General features: G+C 36.6%; 1 protein-coding gene across 5 annotated transcripts in view; it reads left to right on the forward strand.

Moving 5' to 3' along the window:
* Positions 1-1641: 1641 nt before the first annotated feature.
* LOC105281720 (segmentation protein cap'n'collar) overlaps positions 1642-20649 on the forward strand; it is a 95308-nt gene continuing 76300 nt past the window's right edge. Inside the window, exons 1-2 of one of the 5 annotated variants that reach the window (XM_026967774.1) lie at positions 16126-16441; positions 16539-16710. In XM_026967774.1, coding sequence (XP_026823575.1) covers positions 16681-16710 — 30 coding nt within the window. In that variant the 5' untranslated portion in view covers positions 16126-16441; positions 16539-16680. Of the gene's footprint in view, positions 2649-10288; positions 10387-16125; positions 16711-20649 lie in introns of those variants that run through there. The other 4 variants (XM_011343152.3, XM_011343151.3, XM_011343153.3 and 1 more) reach the window with 4 other exon arrangements.

Genomic DNA, 20649 nt, shown 5'->3' on the forward strand with positions numbered 1-20649 from the left:
ATCGAACTGCAAGCAGACCTGCACACGTGCCCGCATGATACACAAGTCATGAGGTTTGCATCAACCCCAGGGACGTATTCAACGTGGTAACGAGCCTCGGCGCGATCTTACAAAAACGGCAATTTTTTACAAAATTGTGAAATTGCATGATAAATTGCAATTCCGATTGTAAACTCGTCGAAAAAATATCAGGTAAAATCTTTTGTCCGGATTACAAATTTTTTGAATGTTTGTTTTTAACGCTCACGAAATTCGTTTCTTAAGGATATATATATATATATATTGTTGCACAATACTAGACAATACTAGACTCAACATTTCTGCAACGTGGACAGATGCTGAGAATGCAATAAAAAGTCAGCGCGTTATATAAACACAGACGCGAAGTATCGCGCGGCGCATTATCAATCATTATTATACATTGCCAAGGTCCACACATTATTATACCATGATTTTGCAATTTCATGTGCAATATATCCATTTCTGCCTATCCTGCAATGTGATCAAACGCGTAAACAGATAATCGATTAAAAACTTCACTTTTGCCAAAGTGCATGTACAAAATTGCGCAGTTCTTTACGCTGCAAATGTGGAATGAGCTGAGATGTCTTCTGACGTGTTTAATCTCGAGAAGACGCTAACGAATCATTCTGAATCATCTCTAACGTCGATCGGACACGCCGATTTTTTTTCAGCTTTCTTCAGCCACGCGTTATCACGCGATGTGACGTTCGTAGCTGTGGAAATCGTTATCGCGAGTAAAATGATAACACAATCGATCGTCGGCGCTCCTCTTTTTCCCCAATGAGCTCCTCAATGAGCGTGCAAAAAAGCGCGCAAGATTAAGGGCCCAGACGCAATGGGACGCAATGAGAGGAATAAGGAACACGGAATAGAACATAAGGAATAAAAAAATAGAGAATAGAACATAAGGAATAAAAAAATAGGGAATTAAACTTCGACCAATGAAAAGCCATGCATGCGTGACCTGATGAACTGATTCCTCTCATTGTCTCATTGTGTCTGGGCCTTACAAATACTCATTGTCGCGAGTCGCGCGGATTGCATCTATGCGACGAGGATACGATCAGGGTCGGTGCGGCCCTGGCGAACGCGCGATGTCGTCGAGACGCGATTGCTGAGTCACAATATCGCGAGCGATCTCTCCCGGCAAGGTGCGCGACACATCCGCTGGCACTGTCGGTCGGTTTCCTTGCGCGACGGATGTCACCGTGTCGAGCAAAAGTGTCTCTTCGGGGCCGGCGGGGTCGTCGGTTAGCGTTCGGCTAATATATAAATATAATATAAATATCAGCGACGCCGCGAATTCATTTCGGGATTTGAATTCGACGACGACGTGTCCGATCTTGTGTCTTTGCACCGCCAGCGTGCGACCGTGACGCTGTATACGTGTGTACATTGTGCGCGCGTGTGTGTGTGCACGACGCGGGAGAAAAGGAAAAGCGGAGAGACCTGTCAATCCGTTCTGCTGCCTCCGTCGAGGCAACGGAGGCGACGCACGTCAACGGCGTCGACGCTCGCAGCTGATCCGCGCGTGGACGCAACACGTTGAACGCGCCGACCGTCGCGCGCACTGTCAGCGCGAGCGACTCCGACGGCACATGGAGGTGCGGTGCCGCCGCTGCTTGTCAAACGAGTGTTCGTAGGCATGCGTGTGAGACACGCGCGACGTCCATACATACATCGCGCTACGGTGTGCTTCGCTTGTGCGCGTTTTGAGGTTATTTTCGTGAACGTGTAACTGACCTATACAGCGCGAACCGCGGGTCCTTTATTTCCACTCGAGTGTTCTGACGGACGAGTCGCGTTCCCGATCGGCTCCTCCGTAAACGAGGAAAGTCGAGACTGACAGTCTGCCCGTGCTAACCGCCGCGAGACAGTGTACTCTAACCTTAAAAGACTCCAGTTCAGCAGAGTCGCTCGCGATGCGTTCCGTCGCGTGAGCGGCTGTCCGTCGCGAAGATTCTTTATTTCCGTGGGAATATCTACGCGTTAGCAGCGGGCAATGTCAGTGAACACATCGCGCGATCGCGTCACCTCCTGTCATGATGTCAGACCCGTTGTTTGTGCTTGAGAAGAACGGCGTGTCGGTGTGACAACACGTCGGACTCCGCGGGACTCGGGCCTCTTGTTTGTGCTGATTTTCAGTGGACTGAGCCGGCACGATGTTGTGCATAAAGAAACTGTACCGGGAGGAGTTGCTGCAACTGGCGTTGCTGCTCTCGTTGCTGCGCGTGGATCCTGAGTCCTATCTGGGCCTGGACATCCAATCCATCGGCGTGGGCTCCCTCGATCTCAACAATGGATCCGGCTGGCACACGGATCACACGATCATCCACCGTCCGATGTTCGTGCACCCAAAGAACCCGGACTCCATGCTCCTGAATTACCAGAGAGACCTGTTCGCAGAACTGAACTCACTGGGAAGATACAACAGAATGAATTCCGGTCTCAATGCTATACATGCTTACCTGTTAAACATTGAAGAGTCGAACCGAGATGCGGCGATGGCGGGTCCCAGTGTACCAGTATCAACAAATCAGACCAGGGACATGACGTCTCCTGATCCACCAACTGCTACGCAGAGCCCTACTGAGCCAACCAGTGCAGCAGAACTCACGCAAGAGGTACATTCTTCAGTTTAGTTGACTATAAGTTCAGTCCAATTCAGTTAAGTTAACTCAAAACATAGTGATTCATGATGTACACGTTTGTGCACAGCACAAGGACCGCATCTGTTGCAATATTAAAACTGTGTCATGGATTTGTGGTTTTAAGACTGCTCCTCAACATTCCAGTAGTCAAATGCGAAGTTAAACCGTTTCCTTTTCCTCATTACAGGACGATGCTAATATTTGTTCATTTCCCTCTTGCTCCTGTATCCTAAATACAGTAAGAAATAATTAATTTGTAATTATAAATATCATATCATTTCTCTCTCTCTTTCTTACACATATTCATATTACTCTCTCACTCTCAATCAAGACAACATGTATTATATGTATTACATGTATAAAAATACTGTATCATTAAACACATACAAAAGCACTAATAGGTATTCCGTATCATTTGTAATGTCCTATAGCATTTTTTTAAACAACATAGCAAAAATAAGCGATCCACGACGTAAATTCTGAACGCGTCCAACTGCACACACATGCAACAATGAGACTTAAAAATAATATTTGGCAATGCAGGCGGTGCGTGTCTGAATCTGAAACATAATTTTTTTTCGCTCGAGGCAAATGTTCTGAAAAATCAGAAATAGTCGCATCTCACCGTGGTCGCGTCGCGTTGGAGGGGAGTCTGTTGAGAGGAGAACGCAATCGCTCTTTCACAGCGGTATAATCGCGTCATGTAAATGACCTCGCGAATCCTTGCGACGACCTTGCCGTCCATACGAGCACCCTTCTCTCCTACACCTACTTTCCCTCATTATTTTTCCCTCATTGTTTTTCTCTTTTCATTCATCTCTTCAAAATATTATATACATATAAATCGGCTCATTTTATTTTCTCATAATATTAATGTTTCATTAGAATCGAGTTAATTCGCTTTACAGAATCTTATGTTGTTTACATAACAGATGGCTTTACGCATAGTCAGATAACAGTTTCTTGTTATATTTTCATACATGTTTTCTGTCAACGATAGAATTAAATCTATTTATACCACTCTAACACTCTATCATCTTTTCACGTTTAAATTATTTTTTGTCGTTCAATTTAGACGTGTTCATTAATTTTGATATAGACTGTTTTCAACTTAAAAATATATATATTTAATAGCATATGACATTATATCTATATAATTTCTAACTGTAATATATTATCTGAAATTCGTTTATTGTCTTATTGAACGTTTCTATATTTTACCTGCATTATAGAGACCTGCATTAAAGAATATTAAAGATGACTTATAAAATCCGAAAGAATTCGTAAAAGGAAGTTTATGAGCCAATACTATAAATAGTGGCGCGTGCAGAAAAATAACGGGTTGATGACTCACAAACCCACTTTTCTTTGTTGCACATCCCGAGAGTGTGACTGCATTCGGTCATACGCGGTTCGCCCGTATTTTTGCGACTTTTTATCGAGCCCGCGCTCGCGAGATCAGTTCTTTCCTTCTCAGGATAGTGTCCTTGTGTATGCAGGTTACCTATACTGGTTAATCTGGGTTAACTAATTACAAAATCTGTTCCCGATGGCTTAGCGATGACCGTTTTTAGTAAATTAAAATTCTTCGATCACACTGTCGTAATGATCGCGTCGTAATAACACGCCAATATGAACAATGATATACTTCATGTGATAAAGAGCACGTCATCGTAACCGATAATATTACGTGTAGTTAATGATAATAAATTAATCGTACACGATAGATGATGCAATTTGTATGGCGCATATCATGTTTTGATAAAATTATTTATTAAATTCAATATTTTTTGGGCCCCTCTTCAAATTCACATTCAATTTTTAATTAGAACATTTAATCGTAAACGGATAAGATGTGAGAACTGAGAAAATCTGGAAAACAATTTCACTAATTGATAAAAGAAAGAAAACGAATATAGTACCTTGTTATAATACTGTGTTAAAAGCAGTTTAAATCCATTTTTCTCTCGATGATATTTATTTATGATATCATTCGACAGATATTAAGATAAGATTGCTCGAACAAAAGACAAGATTGTTCCACGAAAACATTTTATAAAATCATATTTGTGAAATTAGATTATGCATAAAAAGAAATCGATTCATTTAAATTATGCCGGAAATCGGAAAACTTTAGTATTTCTTGTGACGGAGTCAGAAAGTATAATTAGATATGCAATTGATTCATCTAGAATAGAATGGTGTCAACCAGATTCCATTAGTAATAAGTATTCTGTGATCTTTAGCAAGGTAAGGTCGCGCAAAGCTGTGATATCATTCTCACATGCACCGTTTTCTAAACTATTTTACCATTTGTGATAAAGACCTTCAGAGAAAATTGAACGCTTATCCTCGAGTTTACAAGTTGCATTCCTTACATAACAAAAATAAAAATTACGGATTAATAATATGATAAAGTTTCTTAGATAAACATATTTTCATTATTTTACTAGTAATTTTTACTTTTACTATATAAAGTATACAATTTATAAACATATTGAAATATTAATAAAAAGTTTTCAAAAAATTTTAGTAATTTTTGGAGAAACGGGTTGCTTGATAGTTAGAAATATATTTTGAAATAGAATTATTTAATATAATGTATGACATTTCAAACATAAAATGATGCACTAAATAAGTAAAAATACTATACTTTAATAATAATAATTCCTAATATAATAATCTGTTTTTTCTTCTTTTTTGGAGAGATTGGTGTATCATTTCGCGGAACGTGCTTATACGCCCAATTAGGAACGCGCAATGTGATAAGTAAGCAATTCTCGCATCGAAAATATTTCTGAAACAACATAATTCAGTATACTTACTGGAAAAAGTCACGATTAATATGATGTAGTGAAGAGAAATATTGACTTCATTAATGTGGCATACTGCTCGTGTTTAATATTCCTTAATTCACTTAATTAACTCAATGATGACATGTATCATCTCTTAAATTTTAAAGAAATTGTTCTCGTGATTTTGAATTGTGACATTGCAGTGCATAAAATTGTCGTTAATCTTACGATCAAACCAATATAAAATTTAAAAATTTTTTAAATTCATAAACAATTTATAAACAGTTTATAAATATGCCTAAGTCAAAAAGCTTTGATAATAATAATTTTATGTGATTATTTTTGAATGCTATTAATTAAATGCGACCATAAAAGTACACGTAAGTGTATTTTCCATACATTACCCAGAACTGTTCCGTTCCAAATTAAACGTTTGGCCTTATTCCAACATGTAGACGAATAACTTGAAGCAAATTTATCAGATCTCGAGGAGCACTTAACAAAATTATATGAATTTATTTCACAAGGAAATTATTTAATTCTTTTCCAATTATGATTACAAATTCCTACCGCTTTGTTCAAGCGAATATTTCGACAAGTTATCATCGAAGCTACTAGTGCGATGTACGCAATGGCCTCGATTATAAAAATAATTGCATGCAAATGTATATAGCTAGGTATATAGTGTATGCGTGTGCTAATACGACTTCGCGAAAAAAAGGAACATGCAAAAACCAGATGCGACCTCGATTCTGCCGAGATTGATGCGATATTACCAGTGCAAATCTCACGTTTCCCGAGTGATATGTGCGTCCAGAATTAGGAACCAAGGGAAAGAAAATCGCCCTTCTGTCTCGAATTTCATGTATGTTAAGGACGCATTGAGTGATCGAATGCCACGCAAAAACGGCTTTTGAATGCTTATATCTTATATTTCTGCAAGAGGTTTCGTCACATTGCGCGCGACGGATATTCGGTCGATATTAAAAAAAACTCGCATTTTTCCTGTTTGTCACGTTGAATAGTGATGCTAATTGCCGCTAAATATCACTGTCTCAGATGTTGCTCGTCGAAAGCTACCGTATAAAGAGTACACAATCAAGTAGAGATAATGAACTAAATTATGTTGTCGTATATGTAGCATTGTCTACATCCCATACGTGTATTTTCTATTTGAGCATCCGCAGCCTGAGCCTGTGGTATAATAATTCGTTAATATTAGTAATCATATCTCGTACCACTCCTTCCAATATACACGTGTTCTATGCCCGTAAGCACGATTTAAAAATCTTTGGGAGTTTAAGCGTATTACAAAATCCCTTTTTCTAAAAATGTTTTTAAGCAATATTTTAATGAACTTATATTTTATATTACATTATATCGGTCATTATCTTCAGAGTTACTTTATTAATCTTTACGGAATTATCAGACGGAAAAATCAGATTTCTTCTTCAGATTAATGTTTCGAGTGTTTTGTGAGACTGTTTTCTTAAATACAAATGTGAGGATGAAAGAACGTCGGACTTTCCCCGGTCGTAGAAAGGCAGTTGCAACCAAGCATGTCTCAGGAGAAACATACGCACTTTATATCAGTGATGAATACAGATGGTCTTTGATGGAAGTTGGCAAACAGCGATCGAAACGAGTTTCTCATACGATTTAAATTATGGTACATTAGGAAAACAAGTTTAAAATCATGCGACAGTAAAGTAAGAAAATTAATTTATTAATAATCGTAGATCCTGATGATAATAATAAAATTTATTTATTGATAGATTCTGATTTCTTCAATGTACATATATCTACAGTAAATTGTACTGTTCGAAAAAGACATTTTTTGAAACTATATAACATGTGGTCTTATAATATTTCTTTGCATAAACTATTATATTATATAGCCATTTAGTACATGTTACTGGAAAAAAATATATGGTACTAAAGAATCTTCGACGATTATTCATAATTGGCCAGCATCTCTTGAGTCTGCTTATTATACTCATTTTAGTTGCTAATTATGATATAGTATAATAATTGTTTTTGTATAATCAACTTGTATGTTATAAAAAACATGAACTTTAGTCAAGGCAGTGCATAGTCAAGGCACTTTATAATATGCGTATAATATATGCGGGATCCTAATAACATAATAATTTAATGATAAAATAGAATTCCACAATTTAATAAAATTGTCACGCATTAGTAAATCTACCATTTAAATGTAAGATTTATACATAGTAATACAATAATAAAAATTGTAATTGAAAAAATTAGCACGAGAGGATCTTATATTCATCAGTATATCTCAAAATTTAGGTAACGTTGGAACAAAGGTTGATGTAATAGTAAGGTCAGACATTTTACTATCTCCATTTGCTTACTTCGCGTACCACGATGCGTAACATCCAATAAATTATGCATACATTTATGATAAATTCCTGATAAATTCCAAATTTTCAAAAATATATATTTTTTTTTTCAGTTTATTTTCGCATCAAGTATGCTCGATGTATGATAATGCATGTATAATTAAAAACTAGTAGAAATATTTAAGGTAGTTATGTCATTATGTGATTACATATTTATATTTGGTTTATTGGTGGAAATTATGGGATTTTAGATATGCCATCAATGACATTGACTAATGAGCAGTAATTTCAAGATTATAATCGACTGGCATATTCCAAACTTCTATAATTGTTACATTCGAAGTACCGTACAGTTTTATGATTATACGATTTTACAATCAGAATAACAGGAACTTGTTTGAATGTTTTACACTGGCTGCCAAGTTTTAAGTCGTACAACGATTTTGCAACGAGCTTGCGTCTCGTGATCACATATGTAAACAAGAAAAAAATGACGAACCAAGAGACAAATTTCAAATTTTAATTGAAATAAATGTCCATACGAAGTAAGATAGCTTTTAATAAAATTAATACAAATAAGTGTACAAATAAAAATTCTTCAAAGATTGATTAAAACTCTTACAATCAACTGTGTCACAAGGTCATGAATCAGATTATGTATATGAAATATTAGTTTTCATCAATGATATTTTCTAATAATCTATGAAAAAGTAATCAAAGTTTTTGTGAATGGATTACATATAAATTAGAATATATATCTTGAAATTTTTAATGTATTTTTTGTATTTTCTCATATATATTATTTTTTTATCACAAAGGTACCATTTTTAGCCATGTAACATTACGTATTCTGATCCATAATTCAGCAATGCCAACTAGTTGATTATTCCTATTATTAAATCAACCAGACACATCCACATCGTGTAATGTGTTCTTACATTTCTTTTTCACCATTTTATCGTGCGTATACGATTTTACACTACTGGCTGCAATGTCGTACGTGTACTATTTTGCGTATGAGTGCAAAGGTTGAGTATTCATTCGTTGCATAGTGCGTGAAGAGATTAAACACAGTCAATTGTTAAACTTATCTCAGAGAGAGTTAATAAAAAAGAAACACGATGTCGTGAGTAAACAACGTAATAACGATGAATATTATAAGAAACTAATTACGTTATTACTCATTGCAATCAACAGTTTTATTCGCGGATAAAATATAGATTTCTTATCGATTATTATAATTATTATCCCTAATTGTAAAGAAACCTTGATCTCTCGGTATTGATATCAGAATAAAAATTTTTTACAACCAGTTTTATTTGCCACTAAAGTTTCTTCTTTATATTAGCCTCTTATTCCGTTGTACATTGCAAAAATTCGGTGGCATTGATGGCTATACTTCTGTTACAACTCGTGTGAAAATGGTGACGGTTTCCGATTAATTATTAATTGCGTCATGAATCGATCAGTAAGTGCGTAAGAACCATGGTAGTGTGTATATTTATTCGAACCGCATATTTATTAGCTGATATAACCGCCAATTCGATTTATTATTCTAATGGAATATTTTTCGCTTGCGATACTGAATATCGTACAGTTTCGGATATCCGCTGTACTGTCTCGAGCTGTTTAATTTAAATGCTCTGGACTAAATACAGAATATTAAATATAGAATATCGTACTCCAATGGAACACGGATGGAATAATAATATTATTGCACTAAACAAGCATTAGCAAATATTAACTGTAATTAAAAAAAAATCAAACTCTTAATTAGTATTAAGATTAAAAAATGTTGCATATTAATAGGAATTTTATTAAAAATCTGATAAACCAGGGCAGGACACTTTAGTATCCTACTTAAATAATTTTTCAATTCAATTTTTAATTTAGAATTATGTAGAGTGAATTAGCTTGCATATGCATTAATGCGTTGCTGCAAGCTTCTGTGCTGTACAAGATACGATAAAAATAATGAATAAAATAAACCATAGTTATGAACCATGTTACTGTAAAAATCACATGCGAAATTTTCTCAGAGCATTGTCTAAAATTTGCTAGATATGCGTAAATTGCCGATGTTTGACTTATTTGTTCTTTTAATTTAATTAAGTAATTTAGATTAAGTAAAGATATCCTCAATTTTGCCAGTAGCGAGAATCAAAATCCTCACGGTTAAATTCCGTTCAACAAATTTTGCTGTTCGGCAACGAACGCTTTACTATTATCGCGCCACATGTCCATCGAGCGTTCCATAAATTTTCATAAATCAGCATCGCGAGCGTATGCAAACGATGACCCTGACGACCCGTGCGCGCTTGAGGAAAGAAAGACGGCACATCGGCTCCGAGGTACGATCCGGCACGCCGGCAGTCCGATGGCACGCCGCGCATCGAGTTGAGGTTAGGTGTCGCGTGCGTGTACGCATAAAATCCGTGCGTATAATTGGTGGAAGCGTAGGGATCATCGTCATCGTTTGGTCGGACGTGTCAAATGGCGCGAAGGAAGAGGAAGCAGCCGAGGATGATCTCCGCGTTCGTGCCGGACGATGTAGGTTTTTTATCAGATTAGCAGATTAATTTTGCGTTTTGCCGAAAAATAACAACATTTAACATGCATACGCGCGATAAAACACGTACGCGATATCCTTCGCGTTGTATAAAATTCCGAAAGATTGGATATTTGCATTGCGAAAGAGAAATATTGTGATATCTTCTTCCCCGAAATGAAATGAACACTGATGAACTTTAGTACGAATTGATATTTTCGGCGTCGACGTCCGTCGCGACTACTAAATTATTTATTATGACCTATAACATGGCAACTGTCAGCAAAACGTCAGTAGACATGGCTTCGAGACATGGTATCGAATGTAAGAGATCATCAGATACGCAAAGCGATGTTTTTTGTTACCTTTTTTATGTATTTCTTAATTTGTTGTGTCTGTTATTTCTTAATTCGTAGTTTCATTATTTAAAGCAATCCTTGTCCCGTTCGTGTCGATTCGTTATGATTTTACAACTGAAATAATTCAGATATAATAATTAAATGAAATCTAAAATAATTCAAGTATAATAAATGAAAACGTTATTATAAATCATGTGAATATTGACTCGTGGATATAATTATGCACATAAATTTTACTCTTGCACGCACACATCATGCTTGCCCACTTTATATCTTCCCTTACAGGTAATCTAAAATATCGACGTTGTTTTTCTGTTTCAGGTACGTACTGTTCCACACACCCTACATTTTTCAAAGATAATACTACGAATTTTAGTAAAAATTGAAATTGTGTTGCGTCAATATCTTACTATTTATACGCTGCACAAACAAATTTCTACAGTATTCCATATTAATAAACGTTTGGAAAAGTACACAACATTTCTTCACAGTACATGGTAAGTATTTAACAGCATAAACTATTCTGCTTTTGTCTATTAGTCACATGTATATTTTTATCGCTCGTTTTATCTGATGCTATTCTTTCTTATTCCTTTTGAGTTGTTCGTTCAACAATTCTTTCGCTTTTTTAAAAGAGAATAATATTTACATTTTATATTATTAATATTAACAAACTTTTTATTTTTTATTCCGTAATATGTAATCTCTTAGTTTTTATTTAGTTTTTATCTACATAATTTATTCTGCAAAAAGTTTGTGAGATTTTTCCTTAAAGAAATTAGTAGTAGTTTTGTATTCTGAATCTTCATATTCCTGTTCCCTTCACTTCCTGTTTACAAGTGGCGTTATCTGAAGACGTAAGGTTTGATGAGAACAAAATAACACAAAACAATCAGCCAAATTCGAAGAATCTTTGTCTAATAGTAGCTAAAAATATATGTAGTCTGGCACTGTCATGATGGAAAACAATTCTCACCCCATAGACATCTATTCATAGATAAACATTTATTGTTATTCAAATGAAAATAGCTGCGATGAATCAACTGCTACCAAATGTAAACTAATGCGTATATTAGTTAAGCCCAAAATTTGACCTAAAGGTTGATTTTCCATTAAACGTTTACGTTCCTCGGAGGCATACAAGGGTGATGGATATATGATTGAGCTGCATTAGACCCCGCTTATATTAGACGATATTTTTATATATCACTCCTTTGATGGAAGAACATCACAACTCAAAAATGCAAGGAGAGCAGTTTGAAAATTTCTTCTTTTTGTTATTTTAAGATAACGAATGAAACAAAATTGAAGTAGATTTTTTTATTGAAAAATGTATTTGTTTTCTTTACAACACTCAAATGAAATAGAAATGATTGGAACCCCCCTAAAAATAATTTTACGTCCCTTTTTTGAGCTAGCATTCCCGACCGACATAACTACTAACTGGCGGATTTTTTTGCACCCACATTTATGACGTTCTTCCATATGAAAATATACAACAAATAGAGTATCTCTGCATTACTAACACAAAATCGGAAAGTTTTGAGTTGTGACGGTTCTTCCACCAAAGGAGCGACATGGTCTGACTTTGAATGTTTCGTTACGTGGAATTCACCGCGAATGTCGTTTCAGTCGACGAAGATTTCCGTGAACGGTCCACGAATAAAGTGCCGTTAATTCACGACCAGCCTAGCCTGGTAACTGCCTTTGTCGCGGCACTTTGCATCGACAAGCGTAAACAACGTTGCTTGTCGCACTATTTTCGACACGTGCCATAAAATTAGCACGGCCGCTAATAACGCTATCGCGCAAATCATTCGCCAGGAAAACATAGAACAAACTTTTTGCATATTCTGTGGAATCGTTCGGGATGAGTGTTTTAAGAAGGATATCCGTCAAGGTTGCGGAGGTCAGAACAGCTTTCGCAAAAATAACCACGCCGCATGTTCTGTAACGTTTGTTCGTTCATGAGAAAAGAGAGTGCAGCGCTCTTGTAACCTTCGGCAGGTTAAGCCCACGCGTATTCATGCGCGTATTTGGCACTCGGATGGAGAATTTCGAGATCTTTGTTAATCTTGTTAAAGTTCTCTTGTGCTCGAATGGCCAACTACATAAATCGCGATTAATGATTCAGCACGCGACTGTACAATTTTTGTTTAATACAACAATGTTGTTTAACTTATCGATCGTTATGTAGATCAATTTTATTATATTTCCTGATTTAATAAAATTTAACATATTTGGAGGTCTCAAACTTTTTTAGAAAAATTAAACTATTTTCATGAAATTTGAGCTGAACGCGGTGAATGTACTTCACGAGTCTATCAATTATGTAAAGATAGAGTTTCCCTTAATTTCTTGTGTTTCCAAGAGACATAATCATTTAATGTATATAAGTAATAATCACTTTTTTACCATTTATTCTACAGTTTATTTTAAATGTTTGTATCATTTGAGTGTTGGGATTGATCTTAGGGAAACAGTGTTGCCATAAGATCCGCTCGATGACTTATATGTTTCAGTATATCATAATCAATCACTTGATTATGCGAGGGTATGATAATTTTAAAAGTTTCGTTACACTGTGCGGTATGCTATCCACGTGTCTCTCAAATTTTTTCCTATCGATAAAACAGTTTTAAATCTGACGCTGTTGATATCAACGAAATTGTAGTTACCGATTACTAGTTAAATAGTAATCTGCATCGATAATAAATTGCGTTTACATTATTGTTGATTTTGCTTAAAATAAATGAAAGCTGACATCAATTATTTAGTAATTATTTTCACTCATAAATTGAATTTGTTTCATTTTTAACATTTTTATCACGCTTTGTCATGATTAATTGTAGCTCGCATGTTATGATATGATGCGTACGCAACTCATGTTTAGGACCGGTCCAGTCTGTTATCTCTGATAAAGAAGCTTGAGCGTTATCACGCATATTAAAAGTTATAAAGATAAGGTTTCCATGAATTCAACGCATTTCAGTTCCAATAAGTAACATGTTTGTATTTTTCTAAAACTGCTGGAATAAATATGGTCCAAGCAACGGTGCAAGTAGCGAGGTCGGCGACGGTTAATTGAGAGCAATAATTTTTCTCGGTACGTTAATCGAACCAATTTACACTATCACGAATGGACTATATACGAAAAGACGGTATTCAATCTGCGCGAGAAAAATACATTGAAAAATACATTGTTACCCTCGTTGTTTATTATAAGATAACAATGTTATTTTATCAAATTATATATTATTTTTATCATTACAATTATTATTTTTTATTATTATTATATTTCAAGTTGATCATTACATGAATTATAAAAGCGATAGACGATCTCATAGTTTTAAACAATTTTTGAAATAAATTAAAAGTATTTATCGTAAAAAATAAATTCCTTTAGAATCATTTTAAAACTTAGCCATGACTGATTCTTACATGTGTTACATACAAGTCATTATGATATAAGAGCAAATAGTCAAACTTGTGTATTGTCGATTATGACGCTATGAAAATATGTTTATACGTTTATCGCTTAACTTTCGTTTTCTAGACTAGTTCTCTGCGTTGCATATTGTTTTAACATCATCGGAGAATCTGGCGGATTTATATTGCAATTGTATAGTAGAAAAATGCAGTGGAAACAGTAATAGGTTGAGTAATAGGTTGTTGAGTTATAATTATCAATCTGTACTATGATTTTACAGTATTGTTTGCCAGTAAACAACAGCAATTGAGATTATGTTGCGCTGGTAGTCATTCTTCAGCCCAAATATTCTCAGAAAACGATACGTTTTTCTAGCAGTCATCATTAATGAATGTTCATTGTTGGCGACAATTGCAGCACATGTCTTGAGTGGTGTTATTAGGTATTATTAAGAAAACGGAATCAACAACCTTGATTTCTCAAATGTGGCTGCAAAATGCCACGTGTGCAAGTTACAGTCTTGTGTACATTGTTATCTTTTTGCTTCCTTTATCAATTTTTTAAATAATTGCTTACTAAAACCGTTCTTGGGAATATTGTTCGTTCTAATAATCTGTCGTTTCCGATGAATCATTAACAACTTATTAAAACAGCGTCTAGAACATTGCTAGACATCCTTTATTGCATCATCAAATGCACTATTGTATTCAAATGTTAACAATCATATATCCATAAAGAATATATGTGTATTAAATATAAAATTAATTGGATTCCTTTCATTTTCTAATCAGAAGATGTGATGTAACCTACGGTAAAGCGACAAATGATAATAAAGATTATCTCAGTCTGTCTTATCGCTTCCAAGTTTAGTGCCTTGTTATAGTTTCTCGTTAAAGTAAATGTTGTATGAAAAGAAAAGTACACGATTCGGAGATTGAGGATACCTCGACAAATTTAGCTGTATGTAATGGACATTACATGAATTGTCAAAACTTGTAAATAACTTATGCGCCACATGATAGATCGCGTGCCAGATCACGTGAAGATGTGTTTGCGTCATACAAGTAGTTGTAAATATTTCCTTCAGTTACAAGAAAAATTATCTGCTAGACGATGTAATCACGCTACTCCATTTTAGAAGCTGCTACTTTCTTTTCGTATTCTCAACGCGAATATACATACGTGACCGATAAAGCCTTTTTTCTATCTTATCTCTGACATTAGCAAGTGCATTTCCAATACTTTCTGTTATATTATCCGCGCAATCCACTATCGACAAACGAAACATACTTGATGATGAATTGTGGAAATGGATTGAAATATATAATAAGAAAGAAGGCTCACAGGACTAAAAGACTTCCTGACGGACTTCCTGAGATTTGTAAAAATCGAGAAAATTGGTAACTCATTAGTCAACGCAACTCAATAAATAGGTGGGCATAGATACATTATTATTAATTGCAAAAATATATTTCTTTGAAAAAGACAGCTTTTACAATTCCTTCCGCGAAAACGTAAAAAAGAAAGAGAGAGAGAGGAGAGGTCTTGTTTAACGCTGGCTAGTTTGCTCCGTGTTTGTCTCTGACTAGTGGTCGAATTAGGATGGATTTCTCGGTTACTAATTAATTCATGACTAATTGAAAGAAACAGAATTGAACTATAGTCAAGTGACTCGATAACGACCAGGTTTGCCTTTGTGCAGCTCAGCTGACAGTGCAACACGCACGTTTTTCTGTTGCCTTCTTCGAGCTCGGTTGGCGCGAATTAGCGGTCACGCGGGAAATTATTTTTATCGCCTTTTACGGGCGATCCCAGCGCGATTCTGACGTCGGGTACAGTTGGACGGAGTGACTACGATAGCTGTCAATGCTGCGAAACGCGCGTTCAGTCCAGTCGTGAGCAAGTTTCTCCGCGATACGAGCACTTTGTGCGAACCAGTTGCCGACACCGTGCTCATTGTTATCTCGTGATGCGCGCGTAGAGTGATCTCCGTCGTCGTCGTCATCGTCATCGCCGCCGCCGCCGTCGAACCCGCCGCCGTTGATTACGTCTCCCCTCGTCGACGGACGTCGCGCGATCGTCAGTCTCGCGATCGCGAGTGCATAAATCGCAACGAGAGTGTAACGGCGCGAAATCCCGCGTCCGGTTCAGTGAGCCTCCGGCGTGTCGCTACCACAGCAAGTAGTTGCCGAGATTGCGGATATTTTGCAGCGCACTCTCGATAAGATACGGCGAATGTTATAAACCAGTGCTCGCTGCGGGCTCACGGTGAGTCGATCGCGATGATTCTCATGATGTCGTTAATATGCAATGCGCTCTAGCGCTCATTTCACGTTTCGCTACTCCGAAACGCAATACATTGCAGAGATTCTGTTATCCTGAACGTAACGCGCGGCGACGAATCGCCCGCCAAAAATAACGGTGACGTGGCGCTGGCGGAAGAGCGTTGTGCAAACGGTGATTTCTCTCTGAGGCTGAAAGGTTCCTCGGAGATTGAGCGGAGCAGCATGAGCCTGGCAGTGAGCATGTCGAGCAAGGTAGGTTGCATGATACTGCTATTAGCGAGTCGTCAGTGGAATTAGGAAGTGGGAGAGAAAGTATTCCGCGCGAGCAACCGCGGGACCGCGGCGCGAAGTTCGATGATTGAGCGCGAAATCGAGTTTCGAATCAACTTACGTCGATACGTAAAAGTAAGAATATTATTCCGTGACATTATTTCTCTTTATCATCGAGCCAAGATGATGATACGCGTGATCGATGAAGCAATATTACTCAATATTACAAGTACAAGGCTGTCGACGATCATACATGCGCGTGTATCTTTTCTCATATTTCATCTGCTTCTGACACCGCATAAGAAGAATCTTGTCTATTGAGAAATACACTCGGAACAATTCAAATACCCCTTCCTCCTCCCTCTCCTCTCTGTCTCTCTTTTAGCGTCGTTAACGCTGGAATAACCGGTCAGACATGTTCTTATAAACGATTCAAATCGTCATTTCGCGACAACACGTATATTCCGCGTGATGTCATAAGTTCCACGAAAAAGCTCGGCCTGTAGCACGGATTTCCGTCTGTGTGTTCGAACAGGCGCCAGAGGAGCTTTCGTATTGTTCAAAATGTGCACGTGTTACGTCATCTGTACTGTCAAGTATGTCGATAATTGAATAGTGACAATCTGTTCCAACAATGGCAAGGCAATATACTTGACTGATTAAGAGAACCTTGAATGTTAAACGCAATCGTCTATATAGATAAAGTACGCAAGTTTCCTTGCCCCGTGGCTGATAAATGGAATTCTAAGCCTTCAGACTATATCGTAATCGGATCTTATAATTGCTGTAAGTGTACTTAACCAGTTATTTGCTCGCCAGGAACGTGTATGAGTGATACACAAATGTTGAACGTGAATATTGGGGGGGGGGATGTAGATATTCATTTTGAGCCACCATTTTGCCACTTTTATCAACGCAGTACAGATAACATAGTTATTCTTACTAAAATTAAAATATGTCTTATCTCGATATTTGAAAGAAAAGTTAATCTCAAATGCAATACCATAATACGTGCAAGGAAAAGAAAACTACAAAGAATACGAGATAAATTGCGCAATAAATTTTTGTTCTTATCTCTGTAACATCTTCATGTTACAACTGATAATGCTACAATATAGCATTTAAATGAAACGCGACGAAGTCGTTTTATTAGTAGCACTGCTGCACACAGAACTGTGGACAGAATGCAATCAATAAATATATTTGCTTAATAATACCCGCGTATGCTATTAAAATTCCATTGACATTGAAATGCACACGGCCTTGCTTGGCGCCAAAGCTCGTGCTATTCTCTCGATGAAGGATAAAGTCTCACCACGATTTAATGATAGTATACGTGGTAATCCAACCGATAACACAATTCACGATCATAGAGTGACGCAAATCACCGCGTTATACGATGCGATATCTATCGTCCATATCGACTTTGCATATACCGAAGGAACTTGCTAAGACGATACCGAATTTTTTCGTGAACATACATTGGGAATACACATGCATCTTGCAGTATACATATGAAGTATCTCAAACGCGATAAAAACTTATCTGATCTGAAAGAGGATGTCATATTTGTCAAAATACTTTTGTTACTCAGCACCTATCGCTAGCAGCGTGTTTACATAAAATCTACATGCAAGTTGCATACAAGATATTCTAATCATTCTAATGGGTAGATCAATAGATACGTAGAGAGAGAGACAGAGACAAAGAAAAAGAGATTCACTAATTTACATATGTGTGTGACGTATATTTATGTGACAATATTTATATTTATCTCACGAACAAGTTTTTGCATTTCTCGTTTCATTTATGTCAATATTGGGAGTGAAGGTTTCAAATTACTTTACATATAAAATATGAGAATTTTTACATAAAAAACATTTATTGAATAATTGGAAAGACATACTCGTAACATGCAAAACAAATTCATTTTCGAACTATTTTATTTAACTATTAAGATAGTTTATTTTAAGAGATCAAGCGTTATTAAGTTACTCATATATTTAATTTATAACATTTTATTAATTTTGTAATATTTTTGATTAATGTATTCAAACTATAATAACAGATTTTAAAAAGCGCGCCGCAAATTCTCTATGAATAGCGAGCAATGTCCTAACTCTTGTTAGAGGAAGAGTGTTGCTCTCTGTTTTACGAGTAGTCGGTATCGTATCGAAGCTTTCACTATATTCGCCCTTCGCTCGAACGATTCGAGGTGGCGCCAGAATGCAAATTTTAATACAGATTCCTGCATTAGCATTTTATTTTTCCACGATGGCCGCAATGCACTGGCGATCACAATGTTATTATTGATCCCGATCAATTTTGCACGAAACATTCGTTTGACAAAGTCAGTTTCGTTTGGTACAGAACGCACAATATCTGTCTTGTCCGGTCTGTCGATCAGGTTCTCCTTTAGATCAATCTGATCAGACTTGACAAATTGTGGTAGCCTCGAGATAACAGACAAGATACGCATCTCATGTAGTAGAGGTGGTCCGGTATTTCTTTCTTGTCAATGTGTCAAGCTTCGTTCCCCACGAAGATATTAAAAACTACAATGCCTTCGCACACGTATATCATCGATTTATCACATTTACATACATATATAATCAATAATACTATTTTACATCGATGATGAAATTGGTATTCGGTAATTATTGCAAAGTGCTGTTGCTGATAAAATTACATTGCAAAATACACATATCACTTAAGATCAAGATGAAGACCGTTTATTTCATTAGATTATTAATACATATTTAATATATATTTAATTGACTTCTCCATCGTAAAATTTTTCGCGAACGGTGTTTTATTTCTGATTTTTTCTAAAAACATTTAATTAGAAACTATTGTTATTACATTATTAACTCTACATTCTTCTTATATTTCTGTTCATTAATTTTAAGTTTATATAGGTTCGTTTAAAATAGTCAAATCGTCATTAATTACTAATTAATTTATAAGGAATAACTGCATATTGCTGTAAAATCTAGTTCTATAGATAACAGGCAAGAATAGATCTTGTACAGCCAGGTTATATTACAAGAATTTAAGAAGAACCGATCACTCATTTTTTTTCGAAGATTTTATCCAAAGATATTAATGAAAAATGGTTTTAACGACGGGACACCTTGGGCGGCTTGCTGAGATTACCATAAACACCTTTGCCGCCGTTTTCTGCGCGGTGTGCAAGCGGTACAATAGTTTTGTGTCCTCTTTCGAGTCTCGAAGAAATGTTACCGCAGTGACTAATGACATTATGCGATGGTGGTCCACGTGAAAGCATCGTGCAGAGAAAGGCAAGGGACATAGTAGCAGGGTGCAATCGAATCATCGTATTTATCTTCCATGTTGATCTCGTCAGAAAGGAATACAAATCGTTCCTCGATAGCTTCAAGAATTTTCTTGATTAACTCTCGTGCTATACTTCAGACTCTCAACAATTTCATATCGAATAGCAAAAATTCACGATGAGATATTGAAATTTTTCGTAAAAAACCATCGTCGATTCCAGTTTCGAATTGGAACGCAACTCCGTTACCGGTTTCTACGCTTGAACGGCCACTCGTACCGCCTTTAGGATATTTTTTAGAGAATGGAGAGCGTGTCTCTCTTGCGATCGCGCACTTCCGCCACACGGGGACGGCGGGCACCTTTATACATAAAAGCGTGAAGAGAAAGATGCGCGCGAGGGACGGCGATGTCTTTACCGATTCATTAACGAGTGAGGCACTGGCAATGATCGTCGCTGGTAATTATCGTGACGGCCGCGGAGACAGTGCCACAGTAAAAGCACGAACGATGTTCGTGTGCCGTATAATGATACGCGCGATACTCGAGATTTTATCAGGCTGACGCAGCGGTGTCTCTTTCCGTCGATTGGCCGTCCATCCGTCCGTCCGTCCGCTCATCCGATTC

Source organism: Ooceraea biroi, chromosome 2 (genome assembly GCF_003672135.1).
Source record: "Ooceraea biroi isolate clonal line C1 chromosome 2, Obir_v5.4, whole genome shotgun sequence".
Lineage (NCBI taxonomy): Eukaryota > Metazoa > Arthropoda > Insecta > Hymenoptera > Formicidae > Ooceraea > Ooceraea biroi.